Raw genomic sequence first — 22413 nt, forward strand, 5'->3', positions numbered from 1 at the left:
ATTGGATGAAAATATGAATATTTAGAAAAGACACTTCGTGATGAATGTTATTATTTTGGCGGAAAAACGATCGACAAAAATAATATTGAAGATAATATTGTTCGTGAAGAATGTTAACGTTTTGTTTTTTTTTCCATGTTTTGTGAAGTAAAATTTAGCCCGATTTAGAGTTTAGGGTTTAGGGTTTAGGGTTTGGTGTTTTGGGTTTATTCCATAAACCCAAAACACCAAACCCTAAACCCTAAACTCTAAACCGTTTGTGTTAAAAACTCAATCTAAATCCTAAATCTAAACCCTAAATCTAAACCCTAAACCCTAAATTTCTAAGCCCTAATATCTAAACCTTATAAACCCTAATATCTAAACCCTAATATCTAAAACCTCAACATAAGCTCGAAAAACACGATAATTGTTATATATTACTTCTTCGAGCGTTTTTCCGCCAAAATAAAAACATTTATCACAAAGTGTCTTTATTAAATATTCATATTTTCATCCAATCTATAATGTTGGTGAACAAAGGTTTTTCAAAAAACGAAAAAAAAATAAAAATTCGCTTCCCCCCGATTGGTTACTTCCCTCTTGATCCTACCACTATATATATATATATATATATATCATTTATTTTTTCGAGGGATTTTTCCCCAAAATAATAACATTCTTTACACAGTGTCTTTTTTAGATGTTCATATTTTCATGTGATTAAAATGTTAGTAAAAAAAAAATTATTTCCCCCACTCCCTAAAAAAATGCTTCCGTCTTGATAATGACCATATATATATATATATATATATATATATATATATGTGTGTGTGTGTGTGTGTGTGTGTGTGTGTGTGTGTAGTAATATGATGGCTTTTATATTATTATTTTCTTCAAAAAATAAATTACTGATAGTAAAGGCTGTCACGATTTAATAATTGTTGTAAGTCGTCTGATCAATGAATTATTTATTTATTCTTACGCGATTATCTCGTCCATGATTTTAATAAATAATTAACTTAGGACAGACTGATCATCATTTTTATAGACTAGATAACTTCTTATTTAGCTTGTGTTTACACTTGATCATAATTACACACACATATAATGTCCTCGCCCCAAGAGTTTGTTCGTTTTAAAATCCCGCTTAAGGACGTATTAAAGGCCACCAACAATTTTGCCGATGAAAATATCATCGGCCAAGGTGGATTCGGTAAAGTTTATAAAGGAAGCCTCCTTTGGTCCGGGCAGCAGACTGTTATCGCTGCGAGGAGATTGCACTATGAGTATGGCCAAGGAGACCTTGAGTTTTGGCGGGAGATTTTAATGCTTTCTGATCTCAAGCATGAAAATCTCGTTTGTTTCATCGGCTATTGTGATGAAAAAGGTGAGAAGATCATCATAAACAAGCACGAGATCAACGAAAGCCTGGAAAAACATCTAAAAGATTCAAACCTTACATGGATGCAACGATTGCAAATATGTGTTGGCGTTGCACGTGCGATGAGTTACATCCATTTTGATGATGGACGCGATTATAGTGCCATACATCGTAATATTAAGAGCTCGAAAATATTACTAGATGACAACTGGAAACCCAAGTTATCTGGTTTTGAACATGCTCTAAGAAATACAAGTAATCGAAAGCATCGTCTTCTCCTTGCTGATCAAATTATCGGCACAATCGGATACGCAGATCCAACATATGAAAAGACTGGATTTGTGAACCACAAATCAGATGTGTACTCTTTAGGAGTTGTATTGTTTGAAATCCTTTGTGGTAGAAGAGCCTTTATTCCGAATGACCAAGACCGAGCTTCTCCTCAAAAATTGTCCCAACAAAATTCCAAAAATGGAAAGGTTGATGTCATAAATACACAGTTACACAGTTCAACAGATAATAACGAGGCTTTTATGGCGTCATCATCTGATAACAACATAACACCACTTAAACGATCGTCTTCGTTTGATGGCCAGTCGTCTAAGTTAGTTGATATGGGGCAGCCGTCTTCATTCGTTGGTGTGCAGCCATCTTCATTCAATTCATTCAGCCGAAAATTTCCAACATCAAACTCGTCTGGATCACTTTCACCGACGGTAACACGGCGTATACCAGTTTCGTTTCAGCGACCGCCTTCACATGATGGGACGTTAACTTCGCCACCGCCTAGACCGTCGTCTAGATCGTCGTTTGAGCGACCGCGGCCCCATAGACCGTCGAGTGAGCGACCGCAGCGATCAATTTCACCGCCGCCTTCAGTTACCGATGGAAAGTTGGAAAACATAAATTCTGTGAAAAGCAACTACTCATGGAAAGAAGAGTTTTACACTCTACATCCCTTATATACCATGAAAAGATTTGAGAAATACATACATAATAATAATAATGATAATCCAAAAGAGGAATTGTTAGCTCACTCGGCTAAATCAAGGTATGAAGATGAAAGTCTGAAAGATATGATTGATCCAGCTCTACTAGCACAAATTGACCATGAGTCACTGAAAGTATATTCAGAAACAGCATATAGTTGCTTGAAGGAACAAAGAGCACAACGTCCTAACATTGATCAAATTCTTACAAACCTTGAGAGTGCCTTGGAATTTCAAAGGAGACATGAAAATCCGGTAATTAAGATCATCTATCCTTCTAACTTCTATCTCATAAGTCATAATATATATATATATATATATATATATATATATATATATATATATATATATGGGGCAGGATCAATGGGTAAGTAACCAATCGGGGGAAGCGGGGGAAGCAAAATAAAAAATAAAAAAATTCGTTTTTTTTGAAATTTTTTTTTTCCGGCATCAAGATCACACGAAAATATGAACATTTAGAAGAGACACTTCGTGATGAATGTTATTATTTATGCGGGAAAACGATCGACAAAAATAACATTCAAGATAATATTGTTCGTGAAGAATATGAACTTTTTTTTTCTTCATGTTTTGTGAAGTAAAATTTAGCCCGATTTAGAGTTTAGGGTTTAGGGTTTAGTGTTTTGGGTTTAAGTTATCAATTCATCGGATCTCCAAAGTGAATAAAATTTGTATTCACATCATTCAATTTCTCATTTTGTACAATTATAGTTTATCATTATTATGACGCCTTCAATAAACATTACATGCATTCATAAATTTTTCAATATATATATATATATATATATATATATATATATATATATATATATATATAGTGGTAGGATCAAGAGGGAAGTAACCATTCGGGGGGAAGCGGGGGAAGAAAAAACTTTTTTTTTTCATTTTTTGAAAAAACTTTGTTCACGAACATTATAGATGAGATGAAAATATGAACATTTAGTAGAGACACTTTGTGATAAATGTTTTTATTTTGACGGGAAAACGCTCGAAGAAGTAATATATAACAATTATCGTGTTTTTCGAGCGTATTTTGAGGTTTTAGCTATTGGGGTTTAGATATTATGGTTTAGAAATTTAGGGTTTAGGGTTTAGATTTAGGATTTAGATTGAGTTTTTAACACGAACGGTTTAGAGTTTAGGGTTTAGGGTTTAGGGTTACCAAACCCTAAACCCTAAACTCTAAATCGGGCTAAATTTTACTTCACAAAACATGGAAAAAAAACGTTCATATTCTTCGCGAACAATATTATCTTGAATGTTATTTTTGTCGATCGTTTTCCCGCCTAAATAATAACATTCATCACGAAGTGTCTCTTCTAAATGTTCATATTTTCGTGTGATCTTGATGCCGGAAAAAAAAAATTTCAACAAAAACGAAAAAAAAAAAAATTTGTTTCCCCCCGCTTCCCCCCGCTTGGTTACTTCCCCATTGATCCTGCCCCTATATATATATATATATATATATATATATATATATATATATATATATATATATATATATATATATATATATATATATATATATATATATATATATATATATATATATTATATCTAATACGGAGTATATATAATTAATTTAAAAAAACATTTATATTAATATACGTGTGTTTATGTAATTATGATGCAATTAGTTAAAGGAACAGCCAATAATTGCTAATGAAGTCGAAGGAACATGGTCTAACCTTTTGGAGGTAATTTATCTTCTTCTTTTAGTTTTCTTTTCTTTTTGTTTCAAAAAACTTCAAATGAAATAGATATAATCAGAGGTGGAGACATGGGGTATGCGAATGCTTTGACATGCCACTCCAACTTGCCAATTAGACCTATTATAATGTATTAAAAAATTGTAAATTAATGGTTAATATCCTCTAGTTATAAATTCTAACATCTTTTAAGTAAGAATAATATATAATATTTTTTAATTCTTTTCTAGAAATGTCTCCATTATCCGTAAAACCCGATTTCTCCTCTGAATATGATTGATCCAAACATGAGTTAGAATTATATGTGTACATGTAAGGAAAATACATATTTATCATTGAAGTCAACTGTAAACAAAAAATACAACCACCATATGAAATATCCATTCATATGAAATATCCATTCACCATCCATAACATGTATTGAGGCCTGAAAGATTCACCGGAAATGATGCCGCACACAATTGAAGGCGATAGCTTGAGACTTTCAAATGTAGTCCGAACTTGCAAACTTCGACCGGGGACCACCAACACAATCACAACAAGAACCACTAGAAATGATACTGTGAAACCACCCATCGACAAACGTATGAGAACCTGATCCTCCCAAAACTTGTTAGTATTTATACGCTTGCAGAAGCGGTTTTACCAACTAACAAACTTAACTAGTTGATGACTCTAATTAAGTTGATAGTAATATTCTGTTGGAAATTTTGGATAAAATAAATGGTTTATACCAAACTTTGGACACATATTAATATATGATAATGTAATACATATTAGTAACTATTTAGTGGATTTTGTAGTCCTTGACGAGGACTTTAAAACGAGCTAAAGTGTGTCCAAAACGAATAGAATGTGAATGAGATATCGAGTCTCAATGTTGTGTGTTTGATACAAAAATATGGAAATCTAGTAGGATGCATCTTGTCCCACATAGGAGTGGAGATAAACTTATGAGAGGTATATAAGTTCTTATCTCCAAACCTATGTCAAGACCTTATGCCATATTTTACTCTAGCACCTACTCTCGCGGGGGGGGGGGGGGGGGGTGCAAAACTGTGATCCAATGGGCGTGCCCGCACGACCTGCGGACACGAATGCAGCTCCGAAAATTCGGGCCCGTGCGAGGCCGGTTTTTGTACTACGTTTTTGTCACTTGGTTATGGAGTAATTGCAGATACACATGTTTTCCAACTTGGTTTCCACTGTTGACTTTGTGAGTCAGATCCACATGTTTTCCAACTTGGTTTCCACTGTTGACTTTGTGAGTCAGATCCACTTCATACTGATGTGGATACCAGTAGTAAGTTGCAAGTGTGAAATACTGATGTGGATACCAACAGTAAGGCTGCAACTTTGTGCTATAAAATTGGAAACTAGCCTGCAGAAAAAACACACAACAGATGACCTGCAGCACACACAACAGAAACCTGCGATCCGAACCCGTTTTCATCTCAGCTTCACGTTCCGACTTCTTTTCAGGCAAGTGTTCAGTCCGGCAGTACGCTGCTTCGAACCGGTGTACCCTGGGAACAGACGTCGAATCTGTTTAAGGGAATTGTGTCAAACACAAGCCCGGTTCAACCCGTCACCTCGGTTTGATCGTATTTATATTCAGTTTTACGTTTCAGCTTATTGTTAAGTTTATAGTTATATTGCAGTGCATTTATACGTTTACAGTTCCATACAGACATAATTGCTAACATATTCAACCAACACAACAACAAATGGATAAGAGAACAAGCATAAACAAGATAAATAATGAACATGACACAAGGATTTAACGTTGTTCACACTTTGGTTAAAATTTAGTAAACAGATATGGAAACAATTAAAATCGACTTGGTGGCCAAGCTAGGTGTCGCGTCTGGCGACCATGCTGTCGTGATCAACTACCTTCTTCTACCAACTGAAGCTTAATGTCTCGATCACCTCTCTCGCGTTCTGACACCTTTTGTCGTGCCCGGTGACACACCCTCACCAAACGTGAGGGTCCATGTCATCCATGTTTCTTTGTTTAAACTCTTTACACCTCAACAATCTCCTACTTGGAGACTTTGAACAAACCCTACACCGATCACCATTCCATCTTCGTCAAGGAACTCATGTATACCGCCAAAAGCATTTGGGACACACACACACACTCCAACCACGTCGAACTGGCAGACTTTCAATAAAGAGTTCTTCAACACACAGCTAGTCGAAATCAAAAATCAAAACTGTCGTAAACAATGTTTGAACACCCACAGCAACTCTAGATCACCTGATTATAGAACTCCTTTTAAATACCGTCAGATAACCATCCGGGACACATCGCTCTTCCACACCTTGAGAAGGAAGACTTTGAGATTCAAATTGCTGTGTAATAATCTAATCTCGGTTACCATCTTGGGTCATCTCGGTTTCTGCACCACCATCTTCTTACACTAGACACATTGAAACGTGCGAGTCTTCAATCACGGGATTTTAACAGGAAAAAAAACAGCCCCACTGATCGCTCTATACACGTCCAATCTTACCACTGACATGTCAACAATCAATAGTACCGAATTTCCGTCTGTATCTGATTTTCCTTCCTAACAATCAGAAAATTCAACAGGCGCCTTCGTAGACTATTCATCAAGACTTCAGTGAGAACACAATCACAAACAGGCGCCTTCGTAGACTATTCATCAAGACTTCAGTGAGAACGCAATCACAACCTTGAAATTTACACCGTTCAACTTTACGCTTTCATGCTGATACACTGACCAATCCTCATAGCTAACAATTTCATGCACACATCTTCGGATCCTCAAGCACGCTCCTACTTTACGAGTAAGAAAATAAACTGCAGCTACCATAGAAGAATTTGGTTCGTACCACCCAGTCAGTTGCGAATTACTTTGCCAATGGGGAGTAAGACAAATTACTCAAATCTCTAGTTCCCATAATCAACGCACTAATCCTGCAAAAATTGGAGAATCACGTCGCTCAACGATCTGTATAACTCCCATGAGTTATCCAACTCCAACTAGACTGATAGTTTCGTTGGTTACCAAATTTCCACCGAGTTCCCGACACCCTCAAGATTCGTAATTGATCACCTTGAAAAACCGCTTGAGTTGTTTAACCAACCATCAACCAAACCCTGTACCGTTTAAAGCATTCTATCCGGAACCCTTCGACAACCAATTTCCTTAGTGAGAGAAGATCAAACTCGCCCACATATTCCACAAACCCTTGAATATCCAACCAGAAACTTTGGTCATCCCGTTTGAAACCCGCAAGTAACAAACTTCCCCGATAACTTCCATTGTCGACTTCCAAATCGATGTGTCTCGTTACCCTGCCTCCCTAACACGAGAGAAACTACCCTCCTGAGCTTCCGTAACAAACCAACATCCCCAAAAATCCAACTCGTATTGCCTGAAGTTTCACAAGACAAATTGTCTCGCACTCGCGTCATGAAACCCGTAAAGTTCATCCGAAAACTGCACCAAAATCGAAAAAAACATTTCTAAAAATCTGGTCCGATCATCACCAAATTTATACCTTACTTTATGTGTAGCACCTCCAATCAAAATTTCATGTCGATCCAACGGTAGACGAACCGACAATGATCTTTCTCTTACAGTTGAGCAACCAAATCCTAAATATTTTTTCGTAAGTGGTAGCAACTTTGAAATATCATATCTCCCAATGGAACAGTTGGATCACTACCAAATTTTGACCGCATACAGATCTACGTGTCTACCATTTACAATAAAAATATCTTAGCAATCTAACGGTTAACAAATCTATTATGAATTTTCTCTTGCAATAGCTCCTGAACCTCCGAATTTGATAGGTCGATCATTCTTTCGCACGCGTTCGCGAAGAACAAGAACTCAGAACTAGAATCTCTTGAAAATCTCTCCTCCTAAAAATCTTTCCTGCTAAAATTGTCCTATGTTCACTTCACTGATGAATTTCAAGATTACCTCCAAAGACTAACCTAATCATCATACATATCTAAACAATGCTTCAATCCTCTATTGTTCCCGATCTTCAAGACCTCGAAGCTCTTATACCAATTGTTTAGATTTAAACGCTTGCGGAAGTGGTTTCACCAACTAACAAACCTACATGTTGATCACCCTAATTAGATGATAGTAATATTTAACCCACAAAACAACAAACGGATTATGAACAAGCATAAACAAGATAAATAATGAACACAACACAAGAATTCAATGTAGTTATATCCCAACTCCAAACACGAATAAGGTTTACTCCACATATTTTCTTCTATTATTTCGTGTACACCTTAAAGAGGAGGCTAGGGTTACAATTTATAGGAGTAAACAAATATGGAAACAATTAAAATGCACTTGCTGGCCAAAGCTAGGTGTCGCGTCTGGCGGCCATGTTGTCGTGATCCACGACCTTTCTCCACTATCTGAAGCTCAATGTCTCGATCACGTATCTCGCGGCTGGACACCTTCTGTCACGCCTGGTGACACACCCTCGCCAAACATGAGGGTCTATGTCTTTTTTGTTCTTTTGTTTAAACTCTCCAACTGTCAACGACGAAACACCACCCAAACATCTAAACCAACTTAAAATAATATATAGAAACCGGTACCAAAAGACCGTTGAAACACCATACCACAAATTCACCTAAGAAACCGCCTTAGATCACTGTCAAAACTCAAAATATTACGTCGGAGAACCGAAGAACCCCACCCTCAAAATTGGCTACGGGAAACTGAGGAAACTAACACTTGGAAATTGATGATAAAAGAGCGTCAATAACTAGAAACCACATAAATCGTAGTCGGAAACTCGCAACACCACCTGATGGTGCGAGATACATCAACCATATACGAAAACCAGTGAGGTGAGACTAAGGCTAGCAACAATGCCAAACACCTCCACAAAATTGAAAGAGACTGACGACGAGTGCATTGGAACAGAGGGAGCCGAGAAAAGGTAACGACCGGAAGAAAGTAGTATGGGGAGGAGGAAGAGGATGCTGACAGTATATCCAAGGGGAGTAAGACGCACGAAAGGAGAAGAACAAGAGAAGGTCAAGACCACCGGAAACCAAAAGAGAGGTCAAGATCACCGGAAAACAAAAGACAACATTTTCGACTGAAATAGTCACGAGCGCAGCAACCTCTATCACAAAACCATCACAACAAACCATAGAGTACAATGGGTAACCAAATACTCTTCGCTGATGGAAAGGCATGAAAAGGAGAGAGGAGGCAAAAATCACAACCGGACTCACCACTAATGAACCAGTCAAGAAACAATCGTACTACTAATGAACTAACCATCACACTAACCATTAAACTACTTTTGGAACCAACCATACACTAACCATTAAACAGAACTAACCATTAAACTAACATAACCACCACAGAACCGGAAAAAATCATAATTTAGAAAATGATGTCATCAACTCCGCTTCTTGATTTTTAATTTGGGTGAAATTACCTTACGGCTAGATGAGGTTACAAATTTTCTTTGTTAAAAGAAATGCATTTAATTTTGACTTTGCCAACATCTTTTGACTTTTCCAAACTTTCAAAGGGATGGGGTTACTACACCTATACATATCAATATATACTGTTAGATTGTACGATCGTTAATACATGCTGTAATTAATATTGAGAATTAATATTGATTAATTATTAATTATTAATTATATTCAAATTAATATTCATAGACATTAATTAATATTCAAAATAAATGTGGTTGAGACAAGTTTTTTTTTTTTTTTTTTTTTTGAACAGCAAAATAATTTTATTAAATAAACCCCTAGCAAGACGCTAGGGAGAAGAAAATACAAATATTACAAAGGCTTTTGAAGCCAACTATTCCAACTAATACGCTTACGACCTCTATTACAATACCAGTTGAAAGACATATCACGAATAAAGACGAAGAGCCCATTTTTCCGGAGAGGAGAAGGCCCAAAGATAACACTATTACATAGTTTCCATAATGTCCAAAGTGAGGTCGCAAATATCACCAAGATTTTCTTTTTCGAATCCGCATCAAGCCTTAAATCGTCGACCCACGAGTTAAGTTCTTGCCAAGAAACAAAATGTGGAAAGTTTCCGTCCTTGTCAAGCCAAATTTCCCCCTTCTTCCATATATCTGTTGCTACCGGGCATGAAAAAAAACATGTTTTATTGATTCAATACCGTATCGACAAAATGCACACCCAAATGTGGTTGAGACAAGTGAAAATTACACTTGGCTTAATATGTTGTAATTAAGGAGCTAATGCCAAGTCAGCTAGTCCATAATGCCAAGTCAGCTAGTCCAATCTCTCTATTATATATAAGAAATATTAATATTAATATATGGATAGATATTGATTGTAATGATGATATTGTTTGCGGATATATTAGCCCACTATTAATACATTGGGCTCCGACCATTAGAATATATCCGCTAACAATTGCTATGATAAAACAATAATATGTACACCTAAGTTATACCCATTTTATTATGACGTCTTGCATTCGCTTGCTTATGTATTTTACTTCCCAAATCAAGATTTTAATTTGCTGTTCTGTAAGTAGTTGCTATTAATAGTTATGGATCTGCCCTATAAACACTAGAGAATCTGAACGTAAACTCATATACATTAATTAAAAACTTTACACTTACAGTTATTGACCCCTCAACTTTATTGTAGGGGGAAAACTTGAAAGACTTAAGGATTCCACTGATTGACATAGAGTCGGCCACGAAGAATTTTACTCAAAGATATCTTGGGTCTGGAGGATATGCTGATGTGTACGGAGGAGAACTTGAGCTCCCAATGGAAGATTCAAATAAAAGTGAACTTTCAAAAAAGCCCAAAACTGTAGCAATAAAGTGCATTAAAGGTGATAAGAATGCAAAGAAAGGATTTGTTGCAGAAATTGAATTGCTTACTAGTTGCAAGCATCCCAACATAGTCACTCTTCTTGGTTTTTGTGATGAAGATCCTCATATGATACTTGTTTACGAGTATGCTTCTAAGGGAAGCCTTGATGACTATTTGAGAAGCACCACTAAATTAAGTAATTACCTTACTTGGACACAACGTTTAAAGATCTGCATTGATATTGCACGTGGCTTAAACTATCTTCACAACAAGTCGGAGGATGAAGAAAAGATAATACACCGCGACATAAAAAGCGGCAACATTTTGTTAGGGGTGAATTTGGTAGCGAAGATTGCTGACTTTGGTCTCTCAAGATTCTATCATACAAATCATGAAAAAAACACTGTTTATACAAAAACTATTGCAGGCACTGAAGTTTATTTGGATCCAGAATATTCCAAGACAGGTAAGTTGAAAAGAGCAATAGATATATACTCTTTCGGGGTAGTTCTATTTGAGATGTTATCAGGGAAAATGGCCTACGATCCAATATACACTACGGAAAATGAAAAGGGCATTGCACACGTTGCACGAAAACACCGTGATGAAAATAAAATAAATGAAATGATAGATCCTAAATTAATAGATGAGGTAGATGAGCTTAGTTCCACCCTAAATAAAGGGCCCAATCCAGATTCTCTGAAGACATTTATGAAAGTTGCATATCAATGTGTGGAAGAAACTCAAGTCATGCGGCCTACTGCTAAAGAAATCATGGAGGAACTTGAAAAAGCGTTATCATTACAAGTAAGTCGTTCTTTAAATAACATAGTGTATTTGGTCTTCATATTAATTGTTTATCTCGAGTACTTGGTAATGTGTATTGTTTCATTATGGGTTTGTGAGTTTATCTAAGGATAAAGTTCTCATTCGTGAAATTTTACCACATTTCTTTATTGTTTATTCAAAGACTTAAACGTTCGGGTTGGGGTTGGGGTTATATCTAATATTAAAGTGCACAAAAAATGTATGCGTTGATTTTATTGCATGTAACCAATTACCATGACTTATATTAGGTGTAACTAACTTTCAAGTTTCAACCATTATTCTATACGTCTAGCCTCCTATACCAAATGGTTGGCATGAGTTTGGAATTAAGACTATAAATCGTAAAAACCATAATGAATAGTGATACAACTAAGTGATTCACGATTTACAGGAAAACAACAAGGACAATCTTCGAATGACGTTTGAACAAATTAACTCGGCCACGGAGAATTTTAGTCCTGAAAATGTTATTGGACGAGGGGGATTTGGGAAGACATACAAAGGAAATGTTGCACATTCTAATGTATGTGATATCATTGTCGCAAAGCGTTTGGATAGGAGTCTAGGTCAGGGAGATAATCATTTTTTGACAGAGCTTGAAATTCTTTTTGATTATAGACATGAGAATATCATCGGTCTTAAGGGCTATTGTAATGAAATGGAAGAAAAAATCATCATTTATGAGTATGCTTCTGAAAAAAGTCTTGATGAGCATTTAAAACACAAGAGTCTTACATGGATGAAACGACTAAACATATGCATTGATGTTGCTAGCGGATTGTCTTTTCTACATGACGGTGCTCTAACAAAAGAGGTGGTGATACATAGGGACATCAAATGTGCCAACATTCTATTAAATGGTGATTGGAAGGCCAAAATTTCCGATTTTGGGTTATCTGTGATAACTCCAATTAATCAGAAAGTCATCAGCAACGTTGTAGGCACAAAGGGCTACGTTGACCCAGTCTATGAGTTTACAGGTATTTGCACCGAAAAATCGGATATTTACTCATTCGGTGTGGTTTTGTTTGAGATCTTGTATGGGAAATTGTTATCGCCCACAGGGGATTATAACCACGAAAGAGTAACTGGGATCCTCAATCGCATACATGAAGAAGAAATAGTTTATTCAATCGTGTTTAAGGATATAAAAGAAAAGATGGACCCGCGATCGTTGTCTACATTTCAAATGATTGTGCGTGAATGCTTACATGCTGAAAGAGAAAAACGACCAACGGCATTAAAGGTGTTGCAGCAACTTAAGAAGGCGTTAGAATTGCAAGTAAGTTTTCACCTTTATCCAGTTTTAAGGAATGTGGTCTTTATAATCAAAATTTAAGTGGTAATGATCTTTAACTAGTATCAGTCTACTAGATTATAGTATAAACCTTTTTCTAAATAGCTTCTAAATTAATAAATAATCATTGCAAAATCCAAATAAATGACTTGTAAATGATATACAGGAGGATTATGAGATATGGGAGCCTCAATTGCCTAAAGGCTATAAGAAAATTATCAAAAGGTCAAAATCCTCGGGTCTCGATGCTAATCACGAAAGCAAAAAGGATATTTATAACACGTTGATCAAAGGAATCCTCCTTGAAGATGACAAGACGGTAATTTAAGTGCCTCAGTTTTATATCTCATTATTTTATGTGTTCTCCTTACGCTCTGGTCATTATTACTTAATGCTTTACCGTTAACATGTCAACTAGGAATCAAGATTTACATGAATCTTTTATAGTTTATTTTCAACGTATTCTTAGATATAAATATGCAATTAGTCTCCATATTCATAGTTTTATAAGTAGAATCATTTGATTTGTGTTGTTATTGCAGTGGTTTTCACTAGGAGTTAATGGCGGAAAAAATGAAATGATATCAGCCACAAAGTTTTCATACAGAAACCGTAGTCCACATAAATGGCAGACTCTTTCCAATTTAAGGTTCCTCTTCTTTCTCTTGTCATGTTGTATGCACGTGTATACGTAGAAAATGTAGACATTTATATATCTACCACACTTTTAGAATGTTACATTTAGTTAAATCTCAAATATACATATGCTGCTTAGTTATTTGCAGTTGCACAATAAATATGACATGTAATTTCACAGATTTTGTAAAATGAGCTTGTGTAGACATTTCATCGAATACCTTTAGGGCATCTAAGAATCATTCTGACAATTAAGAAACAATGACTAATTCAGTTAAATTTCAAATTGACATATCCTTAGTTATCTATGCATTTCATTGAACACCTGCAGGGCATCTAACAATCATTCGATAATTTCATCTAACAATCAACGTTAAATTTAGGACTTACATATCATTTAACATGCGCAGGTTTAAAAAAGTTGCAGAGATGTTAGATATTTCGAATTTGATGATCAAAGTCAAGACTACATCTCACTTTTTATCTGAAGATGTGCTTTATGGGATTTATCTAGTCTTCAAATTTAGAGATTCATCAAAGAAACATTCAACTAGACCAATGCACGTTAACCTAAAGTACAAAAAGGGGAATGAAAGCTTACATGCACATTTTGCAACATGGAGAGACGAGGAATGGATGATGATTGAATTATATCGTTTTCTAAACGATCAAACGAACAATGTTGTCTTCAAGTTTCTACTAGAGAGCCTTTCACCGTATTACTATGAAGGTCATGCGATCTATGTTGAAGGCATTGAGTTTCGAGCCATTGACAAGGCAAGTTTTAAAATCTATCGGCTTTTCACCCGTTCTAAGATTTTATTATTTATATTTCAAAGTTAAAAAAATGACTTTCATAAAAACCACTAATTTTAAAAATATATAAATCTTATTTATAAATTTAATAATAAAATAAAGTTCTATACAATTTTAGTAGTAGTGTACGGGGTCAAAGGACCCCACTTAGCTCAACTTACATTCGTCACTGTAAAACTGTCAAATTTTGTTTTACAGGGGAAGCTTGAAGCAATCGGAAAGTTAAAAGAAGTCCAACAAATCTTAAAGTCATACTCCGACGAGGGCGAAAAGGTAGATATATTACTTCATACAAAAAGATCTTTTACAAGGGAACTTAAATATTTTTTGTGGTTCCCCAAATAAATTATGTTTGTGATGAACAGTTTTTTTCACTAAAAGAAGTAATTGGAAAGAAACATCTCATGGTTTCGGCAAAAGCGGCTCTCTACAACTCTTCTGATTCGAGGATTTTTAATTCGATTTCATCAGCCGAATCAAGGTTCTCTTCTTAATAAACCTTTACATTAGTTACTACATGTACAATTCACTATGTGCCTGTAAATGAGCCGCGACTCGCGAGCTACTCGTGTTTGACTAGTTAAAAACTCGATTCGAACCGAGCCTAAACGAGTTGGAGCCCGAGTTTGAACATATTTTGAAGCTCGTGTAATAAACGAGCCTAAGCACACGCTTCATATCTCGAGCTCGATCAAGCTCGCGAACCTAAACGAGTTTTTCATACATATACACTAAATATGTTTTTGTAAGAATATAATAAATAATTATAAGTATATAATAATAATTTATATAAATAAGAGTTAAATAATAATATAAATATGATCATAAGTGGATATAAATACCTAACAATAAATATGAAATTAAATTAAATTTTATAGCATAAAAAATAAGTTGATGTAATTAACGAGTCGAGCCGAGCTCAAGTTCAGGTCATTTGATATCTTACAAGCTAAATACGTAGTATTATTTCTGTGATAATATAATATATAAGTATATGGTACTAGTTTATATAAATAAGAGTGAAATAATAATATAAATATGATTATAAGTGATAAAAAATATAGCGTACCTAACAATAAATATTAAATTAAATTTAATAATATAAAAAAAGAAAATGATGTAATTAACGAGTCGACCCGAGCTCGAGTTCCTTGAAATTGAAATGAGCCGAGCTCGAATTCGAGCTCGGGCTCATCTCGCTTACACCCCTATAAAATATAAAGTATATTATTAATTGGAACTTACACCAAAATATTGGAACTTACTCTATCAGTCGTGACATTAAATTTAAAATATGAATAAAATTAAAATTAATATCCTACGTACTACTGTATTCCTTCATAGAAAGCAAGTACATAAAGTTGAAGTCCCATCAAAGAAGTATGTAATCAGTTGATATATCACGTAAATATGCAGATTTCAGGAGGTGATTGAGATTCTACCACAAAAAGTATTTCGTATCAACTATACGATTAAATGCCAAATGTTGTCACAAGATACAGAATATGCTTGCTACATTATTTTCAAGCTCTCTGAAAAATGTGAAGGGTTACATTGTCCTATAGAAGTACGAAATCTACGCCAAGGAGAAAAGAAAGAGTCTGAAATAATTTATTTTGCATCACCGACCGCATGGAATATACATGATGTTACTCGTGTTCCGGAACGAAGGCATGATGGGTGGATGGAGGTTATTGCGTGGAAGTTCAACTCTAATCAAGAATTCAAGAATGATTGTATTCCTGTAAACTTGAATTTGATAAGTTATGAAGGTACCATATATGGCCTTATTGTGTGTGGTCTCGAGTTTAGAACAATATAAAAACATCTATATGAAAACATTACTTTGAGTTATACGTGGCCTTGAGTACGTTTTGGGAGTTTACGTTAAGTGATAGGTTTCATGTAAGTTTTTGTGACACTTAAACTCGAATCAACATATATTCTATTTTCTATTTGATTATATCAAGATCACTATTTTTTCTTGTCATTTGGAAATATCGAGATCACCAGTGTTGGTAATTTAGGGTTTTAAGAAAACGATTTTCTAATTATTTATTATCATGAACCATCATATAATATTAATAACTTTAAGCGGAAGCGTGTTAATTATATTAATAATAAATCACCAAAACGGATCCATATGATTTATACGGTTAAATAAATAAATACAACAAGAGAGTTTTAAAGATTATACCTTTCTTATAGAACCGGATTGATAGAAGAGAAACTAACAATCAAAAGTATGATTGCCGCTAAGGTAGTCCACACTACACTTCGATCAACGTCAAGCGGATGTGCTAGTCCCGCCAAGTAATAATAATAAATAATCTTTAGAATTATTTATTTAGATCGTAAACACTGAAAAAGAAAATTTTGCGTTCCGTTTGATGTACACGTATAACAATAAATGTTTGCTTCGAAAAGCAAAAGAAACTTGTGGGGTTTTTTTGTTTCTCGTCAAAAAACAATGAAAATATATGGGTTCTTTTTCCGTAAAAAACCTTCTAGGAACAATAGATAAATTATGTATATATACGGTTGAAAGTCCAAGTTGGTTTAAGAAACAATTTTAACTCGGTGCATATTAATTCGTATCCACACCAAATATAGATTTAATATCCGAAAGCAAATCCATTTTCTTGGCAAATACGTAACTCTTAGTTAATAATTAATAAATTACTTTATTACTTTATTTATTACTTGAATAATATATATATATATATATATATATATATATATATATATATATATATATATATATATATATATATATATATATATATATTATTAATTGACGTCTAAGTGTATATATGTGTGACCCCGAAGGCTCAAATAAATTCGGCCATATAGTTATGTGTTGTACCTTGCGCATAAATCCTACAGACTCCCACTTGTGCACGGCACAACACCAAGTAACTATACAAACAATGGTTAGCGTCTAGCAACACGCCATTGTCCCCAAATTCACGTGAGGGTAGTTTCTCAGAACTGCTCATAGTAAGTGTTAAATGTCATTTATCCCTTTGTTTCAGATACTTTAGTTAAACTTAAGACATGGATCATCAGTCATTCTCATTTGTTTAACAAATTTTGTTTTCTCGATCTTAGAAATGAATTAGATCACCAAACTAATTAAGTATCATCTCAATTACATTTGGGTGCGGCCACACAAATATCTTATTCATTTATCGAGGAGCTCAAAAGTATCTAACTCCAAACGGGTTGGAGGAACAAATCCTATCTTGCCTACACGTGTCTGTCACGAGCTTCACATTACATGTAAGACCCGAATAATTGTAGTGTACATGTGTGTATATAAGTTACTCAAGTTTTGGGGTTTTGGTTGCACATAATTAAAAAGAGAAAAGATGCTGAACTGGGAGGTCGCGCGCCGCGCGGCTAGGTGGCGTGCCGCGCCATCTGTCTGCGACAGATTCTCCTATTCTTTTAAAATAGATATTTTGAGGGCATTTTGGTCAAAACACATTGGAGCCCGAATTTAATACCTTGGATCAGTTTTGGAGCTTCATTCACTCCATTCCCAACAACCTTATCTTCTCCAATTAAACTCTAGAGAGAGAGTGCAATCCTTGAGAGAGAAAGCTCCATTAAAGGGTGAAAGAGGTTGAATCGGGTCTTGGTGTAAGTTTTAAAGTCGTTCATCTAGTCGATAGCTACGTGGTGATTGTGTTGGTAAGTTATAAACCCAATTTCTTACTTTAATTGCTTTAAGGGTTAGGGTTTGGGCTAGTGATGAACCAAAGACCCATTTTGTTAGTATTTTGGGGATTTTGGGTGAATATGGGTTATGAAGGCTCATTGATGACTAACCTAGGGTTTGAATGTATTAATTGGACTTTTGAGTCTTAAATTTGGTTAGTTAGTTGCTAGAACACTTTAATAGTATGTAAGTGGGTGTTATTGGGTATGGATGACCCAAATGGGTGTGTTGACCTTGAAATGGGTCAAATGAGTCTTTAATGACCTAAGTGGCCTAGCAAGTATGAAAACGAGTTAGCCTTGTGACCTAAATGTGTTTTTAAACCCATCTTGACGAATGATTAGGGTTTTGGTGTGTGTTGAGCCAATTTAGGGTTAAGGGTGCAAATGGGTTGAAATTGCACCTTGGGTCAAAATGGCTTAGAATGGTGAAAAGGGTTTGGTTGACCGACTTGAGTTTGCGTTTGATGATGTGTATTATATGATAGGTACGTTACTTTGAGGTCTTGCAAGCTCGGGTATCTTTTCACAAGACTTTGAGGTGAGTGGAATAATTATATGCGTATGTATATAATGTATCTATTTGTTGTAGCGTGAAATGTGTAGTGTCGAGGTGCTAAGACACCATGTTTCACGTGAAGAGTGTAGCATCGAGGTGTTAAGATGCCACTCGGGTGTAGCATCGAGGTGTTAAGATGCCACCTATGAGTGTAGTGTCGAGGTGTTAAGACGCCACTCCGTAAATTAATGAGTGATGCATCGAGGTGTTAAGATGCCACTCGGGGTGATGTGCCGAGGTGTTAAGGTGCCACCCTAGGGGTTAGTGGTGCGAGGTGTTAAGTGCCCTAACGGATGTTGTGAACACCGATGGCGTTTTCGCGAGCGTCGTTCCCTTGTACTATTGGTTAACCATGGTTATTTGTGTTGTAAGCATATTATATTATTCAAGTTATATTCATATGCGGTTGTTATGCTAGCTTGTGGTATTGGAGATTTATAGCTTGTTATTGTGACGATAAGCTAAATGTGTATGCTAGCGTGTTTGCGGGTTGGTGTGTAAGTGTATGCAAGTAGGTATAATTATATATGTATTCGTATAATTATTGCATTCACTAAGCTTTGCTTACCCTCTCGTTGCTTACCATTTTATAGGTTCGGTTTAGGACAAGGGTAAGGGCATCGTTTTGGACTAGAGATCCCGCTTGATGCTAGGGGACGCTTTTGGCTTTAGTAGCTCTTGGAGTTTGACCGATAGTTGGGTAGTTTAATCCCAAATGCCATGCTCATTGTGTAGTTTGGAACTTAAACTTTTTGGTGGTCGAAACTCTTAACTTGTATTAAACTTGTAATTTGGGTCGTGTGGGCCCCGCTTGTAAAACATTGATTTTATGTTTGAAACAGGTTAGTTTTACATATTTGGATATATGGTAAAAAGCGTTTCGTCTAAAAGTGTCGGGAACTAGTCAATCTTTTTCGCATTTAAAAACTTTCCGGACAGTCCACTTTGGCGCGCCGCGCCCCTACCTGGCGCGCTGCGCGGGTATGCTGCACAGATATTTTTTTTTATTTTGTATTTTTGCGTGATTTGGTCGAGGGTTGGTTTGGGTTGTTACAAGTGGTATCAGAGCATGGTCTAAGGGATTTAGGTGACTTGAGATAGGCGCCTAGACTTAGACTTTTTGTGTGTGCGCTATGCGGGACTTGTAGGACTTTGGGTCGGATCGGGATTGGTTTGTGCATAGGTTTATGTAAACTAATCATGCTCTATTTGTTATGTATGTTTAGCGAGCATCGAGCGAGATGGACGTTGTACTAGCAAGTTAATGCGACGTGCTCGCGTAACAATGATTAGCTACCATTGTTACGGGCGTAAATCGTGTCAAACAAGTAATGTACGACGATTGTTGAGCGAGATGGAGTAGTGTGGCGTGTGGGTATGTATATATATAATTTGTCCTTCCGTTTGGTGGTTTAACCTAATTCGTTTTATAGAATGAAGACGAGAAACGGTCCCGAACATGATAACGGAAGTACAAGCGGGGACGCCGAGTTCTCAACCAAGGTCGAGGCCGTCTTTAAGAAGTTAAAAGCGGATTTTCTTGTGGACGTTCGAAAGGTCTTTCAAGATTCCGTTGATGAGCAAATAACCGATCTAATTAATGAACGAATGAAGGCCACTATCGAAGAGGCCCTTGACGCTAGGAATATCTATCCTCGCGGTGAAGGAGGTGAAGGAAGGCGGGACTTCCACTACAAGAACTTCAAGGATGCTCAACCCCCGATGTTTAATGGGGTGCGGGATCCTTTAAAAAGTACATGTTGGATCTACGATATTGAGGGAGCTTTCCGTACCGCGGAATGTCCTCCCGAAAAGAAGACGAGGTATGGTTCTAGCATGTTACACGAAGAAGCTAAGTTGTGGTGGGACGATAAAATCAACTTGTATGGTGAAGAACAATGTATGGGCTTGACATGGGAGGAGTTCAAGAAAGAATTTTTCAGAGAATACCGAACTTCATCCGATCTCGATAGAATCCGAGACGAGTTGCACCATTTGCAACAAGGGTCAATGGACTTGGTTACACTCAAGTCTACATTCTTGGCAAAGACTCGTTTTTGCCTGGAATATGTGGGTGATGATCATAAGCTCATGAAGGATTTCTACCGTACTTTGAATGATGAGTACAAGGGGAAGATTAGTCGGGGTATGGCTAAGTCTTTTGATGAATTGTTCGAGTTGGCTCGGGGTTTTGAGCCGGAGGTTCCAAGAAAGAGTGATTTCAAGTTTTCCAAAAGAAAATTTGAAGGTTTTAGTTACTCTAACGCCTCAAGCAAGAAAAGCAAGAGCAAGACGGGGGCCGAAAGTGTCAATAGTGCAAAGAAGGACACTACCGGTGGGTTTTATTATACGTGCTACAATTGTGGGCAACCGGGTCATATGGCTCGTGAGTGTCCGAAACCATCTTCCGGAAACAAAGCCACTTGTTTTAATTGCGGCAAAGAGGGGCATAAGAAGCCGGAGTGTCCCGATTTGCGAAATGATAATGTGAAGCGGTTAGAGAAGGCGGCGGGTACGGCTAGGGGTCGCAACTACTTGATGACTAATGATGAAGCCAAACAATCGAACGAAGTTGTCTCAGGTACTTTCATGGTTAATTCTAATCCGGCGAGGATTCTTTTTGATAGCGGTGCAAATTTGTCGTTTGTGTCTCCTAGATTTGTGCCTAAACTTGATAGACCGTTAGCTAAGTTAAGTCGTCCGGTAGAATTCGAAATAGCGAACGGCAAGACGGTGCTAGTGGTCGATGTGTGTGAAAATTGTGATGTTGTTTTTGGTGCCGAAACCTTTAAAATTGATCTCATTCCAATGACCTTAGGCGACTTTGATATTGTTGTTGGTATGGATTGGCTCGATCGTTATAGAGCCGATATTACATGACATGATAAGTTTATTCGTGTGAAGACCCCAAGTGGGGGAGAGTTGGTTATTCATGGTGATAAGCGAAGGAGACCGGTGCCGATATGCACTTTTACACGGGCACGTCATTTTGTTGTTAGTGGTGGCATGGCTTTCCTTGCTCATGTTGTCGATACTCGTAATGAGCCGCCACCCATTCGTGAAATTCCGTTTGTTAGTGATTTTGAAGACGTTTTTCCGGACGAATTACCGGGTGTTCCGGCGGAAAGACAAGTTGAATTTCGCATCGAGTTGGTTCCGGGGGCTACCCCATTGCTAAAACTCCTTATCGTTTAGCACCAACGGAGATGCAAGAGTTGTTAAATCAAATTCAAGAAGGGTTTTATTCGACCGAGTGCTTCACCGTGGGGCGCTCCGGTGTTATTTGTGAAGAAGAAAGATGGTAGTATGCGTATGTGCATTGATTACCGTGAGTTGAATAAAGTGACGATCAAGAATCGTTATCCATTACCTAGGATTGACGATTTATTTGATCAACTTCAAGGTGCAACGTATTTCTCTAAGATCGACCTACGGTCCGGCTATCACCAAATGCGGGTCCGTGAGGAAGACATTGAGAAAACGGCTTTTAGAACGCGGTATGGGCATTTTGAGTTTGTGGTGATGCATTTTGGTCTTACGAATGCGCCGGCGGCATTCATGGATCTTATGAACCGAGTGTGCCAATCTATGTTGGACAAGTCAGTAATAGTGTTCATCGACG

At 36.6% G+C, this 22413-nt stretch overlaps 1 protein-coding gene across 1 annotated transcript; it reads left to right on the plus strand.

Moving 5' to 3' along the window:
• Nucleotides 1–1089: 1089 nt before the first annotated feature.
• LOC139876142 (uncharacterized) lies at nt 1090–16441 on the plus strand. Its single transcript, XM_071863445.1, has 10 exons — nt 1090–2607; nt 4011–4070; nt 10759–11739; nt 12152–13042; nt 13224–13376; nt 13600–13706; nt 14104–14470; nt 14708–14782; nt 14875–14990; nt 15926–16441. The coding sequence occupies exons 1-10, from the start codon at nt 1090–1092 to the stop codon at nt 16329–16331; spliced, it is 4674 nt and encodes a 1557-aa protein (XP_071719546.1). The 3' UTR covers nt 16332–16441.
• Nucleotides 16442–22413: the final 5972 nt, after the last annotated feature.

This window comes from Rutidosis leptorrhynchoides, chromosome 11, assembly GCF_046630445.1.
Source record: "Rutidosis leptorrhynchoides isolate AG116_Rl617_1_P2 chromosome 11, CSIRO_AGI_Rlap_v1, whole genome shotgun sequence".
Lineage (NCBI taxonomy): Eukaryota > Viridiplantae > Streptophyta > Magnoliopsida > Asterales > Asteraceae > Rutidosis > Rutidosis leptorrhynchoides.

Coding starts and splice junctions, on each gene's coding strand:
- LOC139876142 (XM_071863445.1), top strand. CDS start 1,090: ATGTCCTCGCCCCAAGAGTTTGTTCGTTTTAAAATCCCGCTTAAGGAC. Junction 13,707..14,103: donor CAGACTCTTTCCAATTTAAG/GTTCCTCTTCTT, acceptor TAACATGCGCAG/GTTTAAAAAAGTTGCAGAGA. Junction 14,783..14,874: donor ACTCCGACGAGGGCGAAAAG/GTAGATATATTA, acceptor TGTGATGAACAG/TTTTTTTCACTAAAAGAAGT.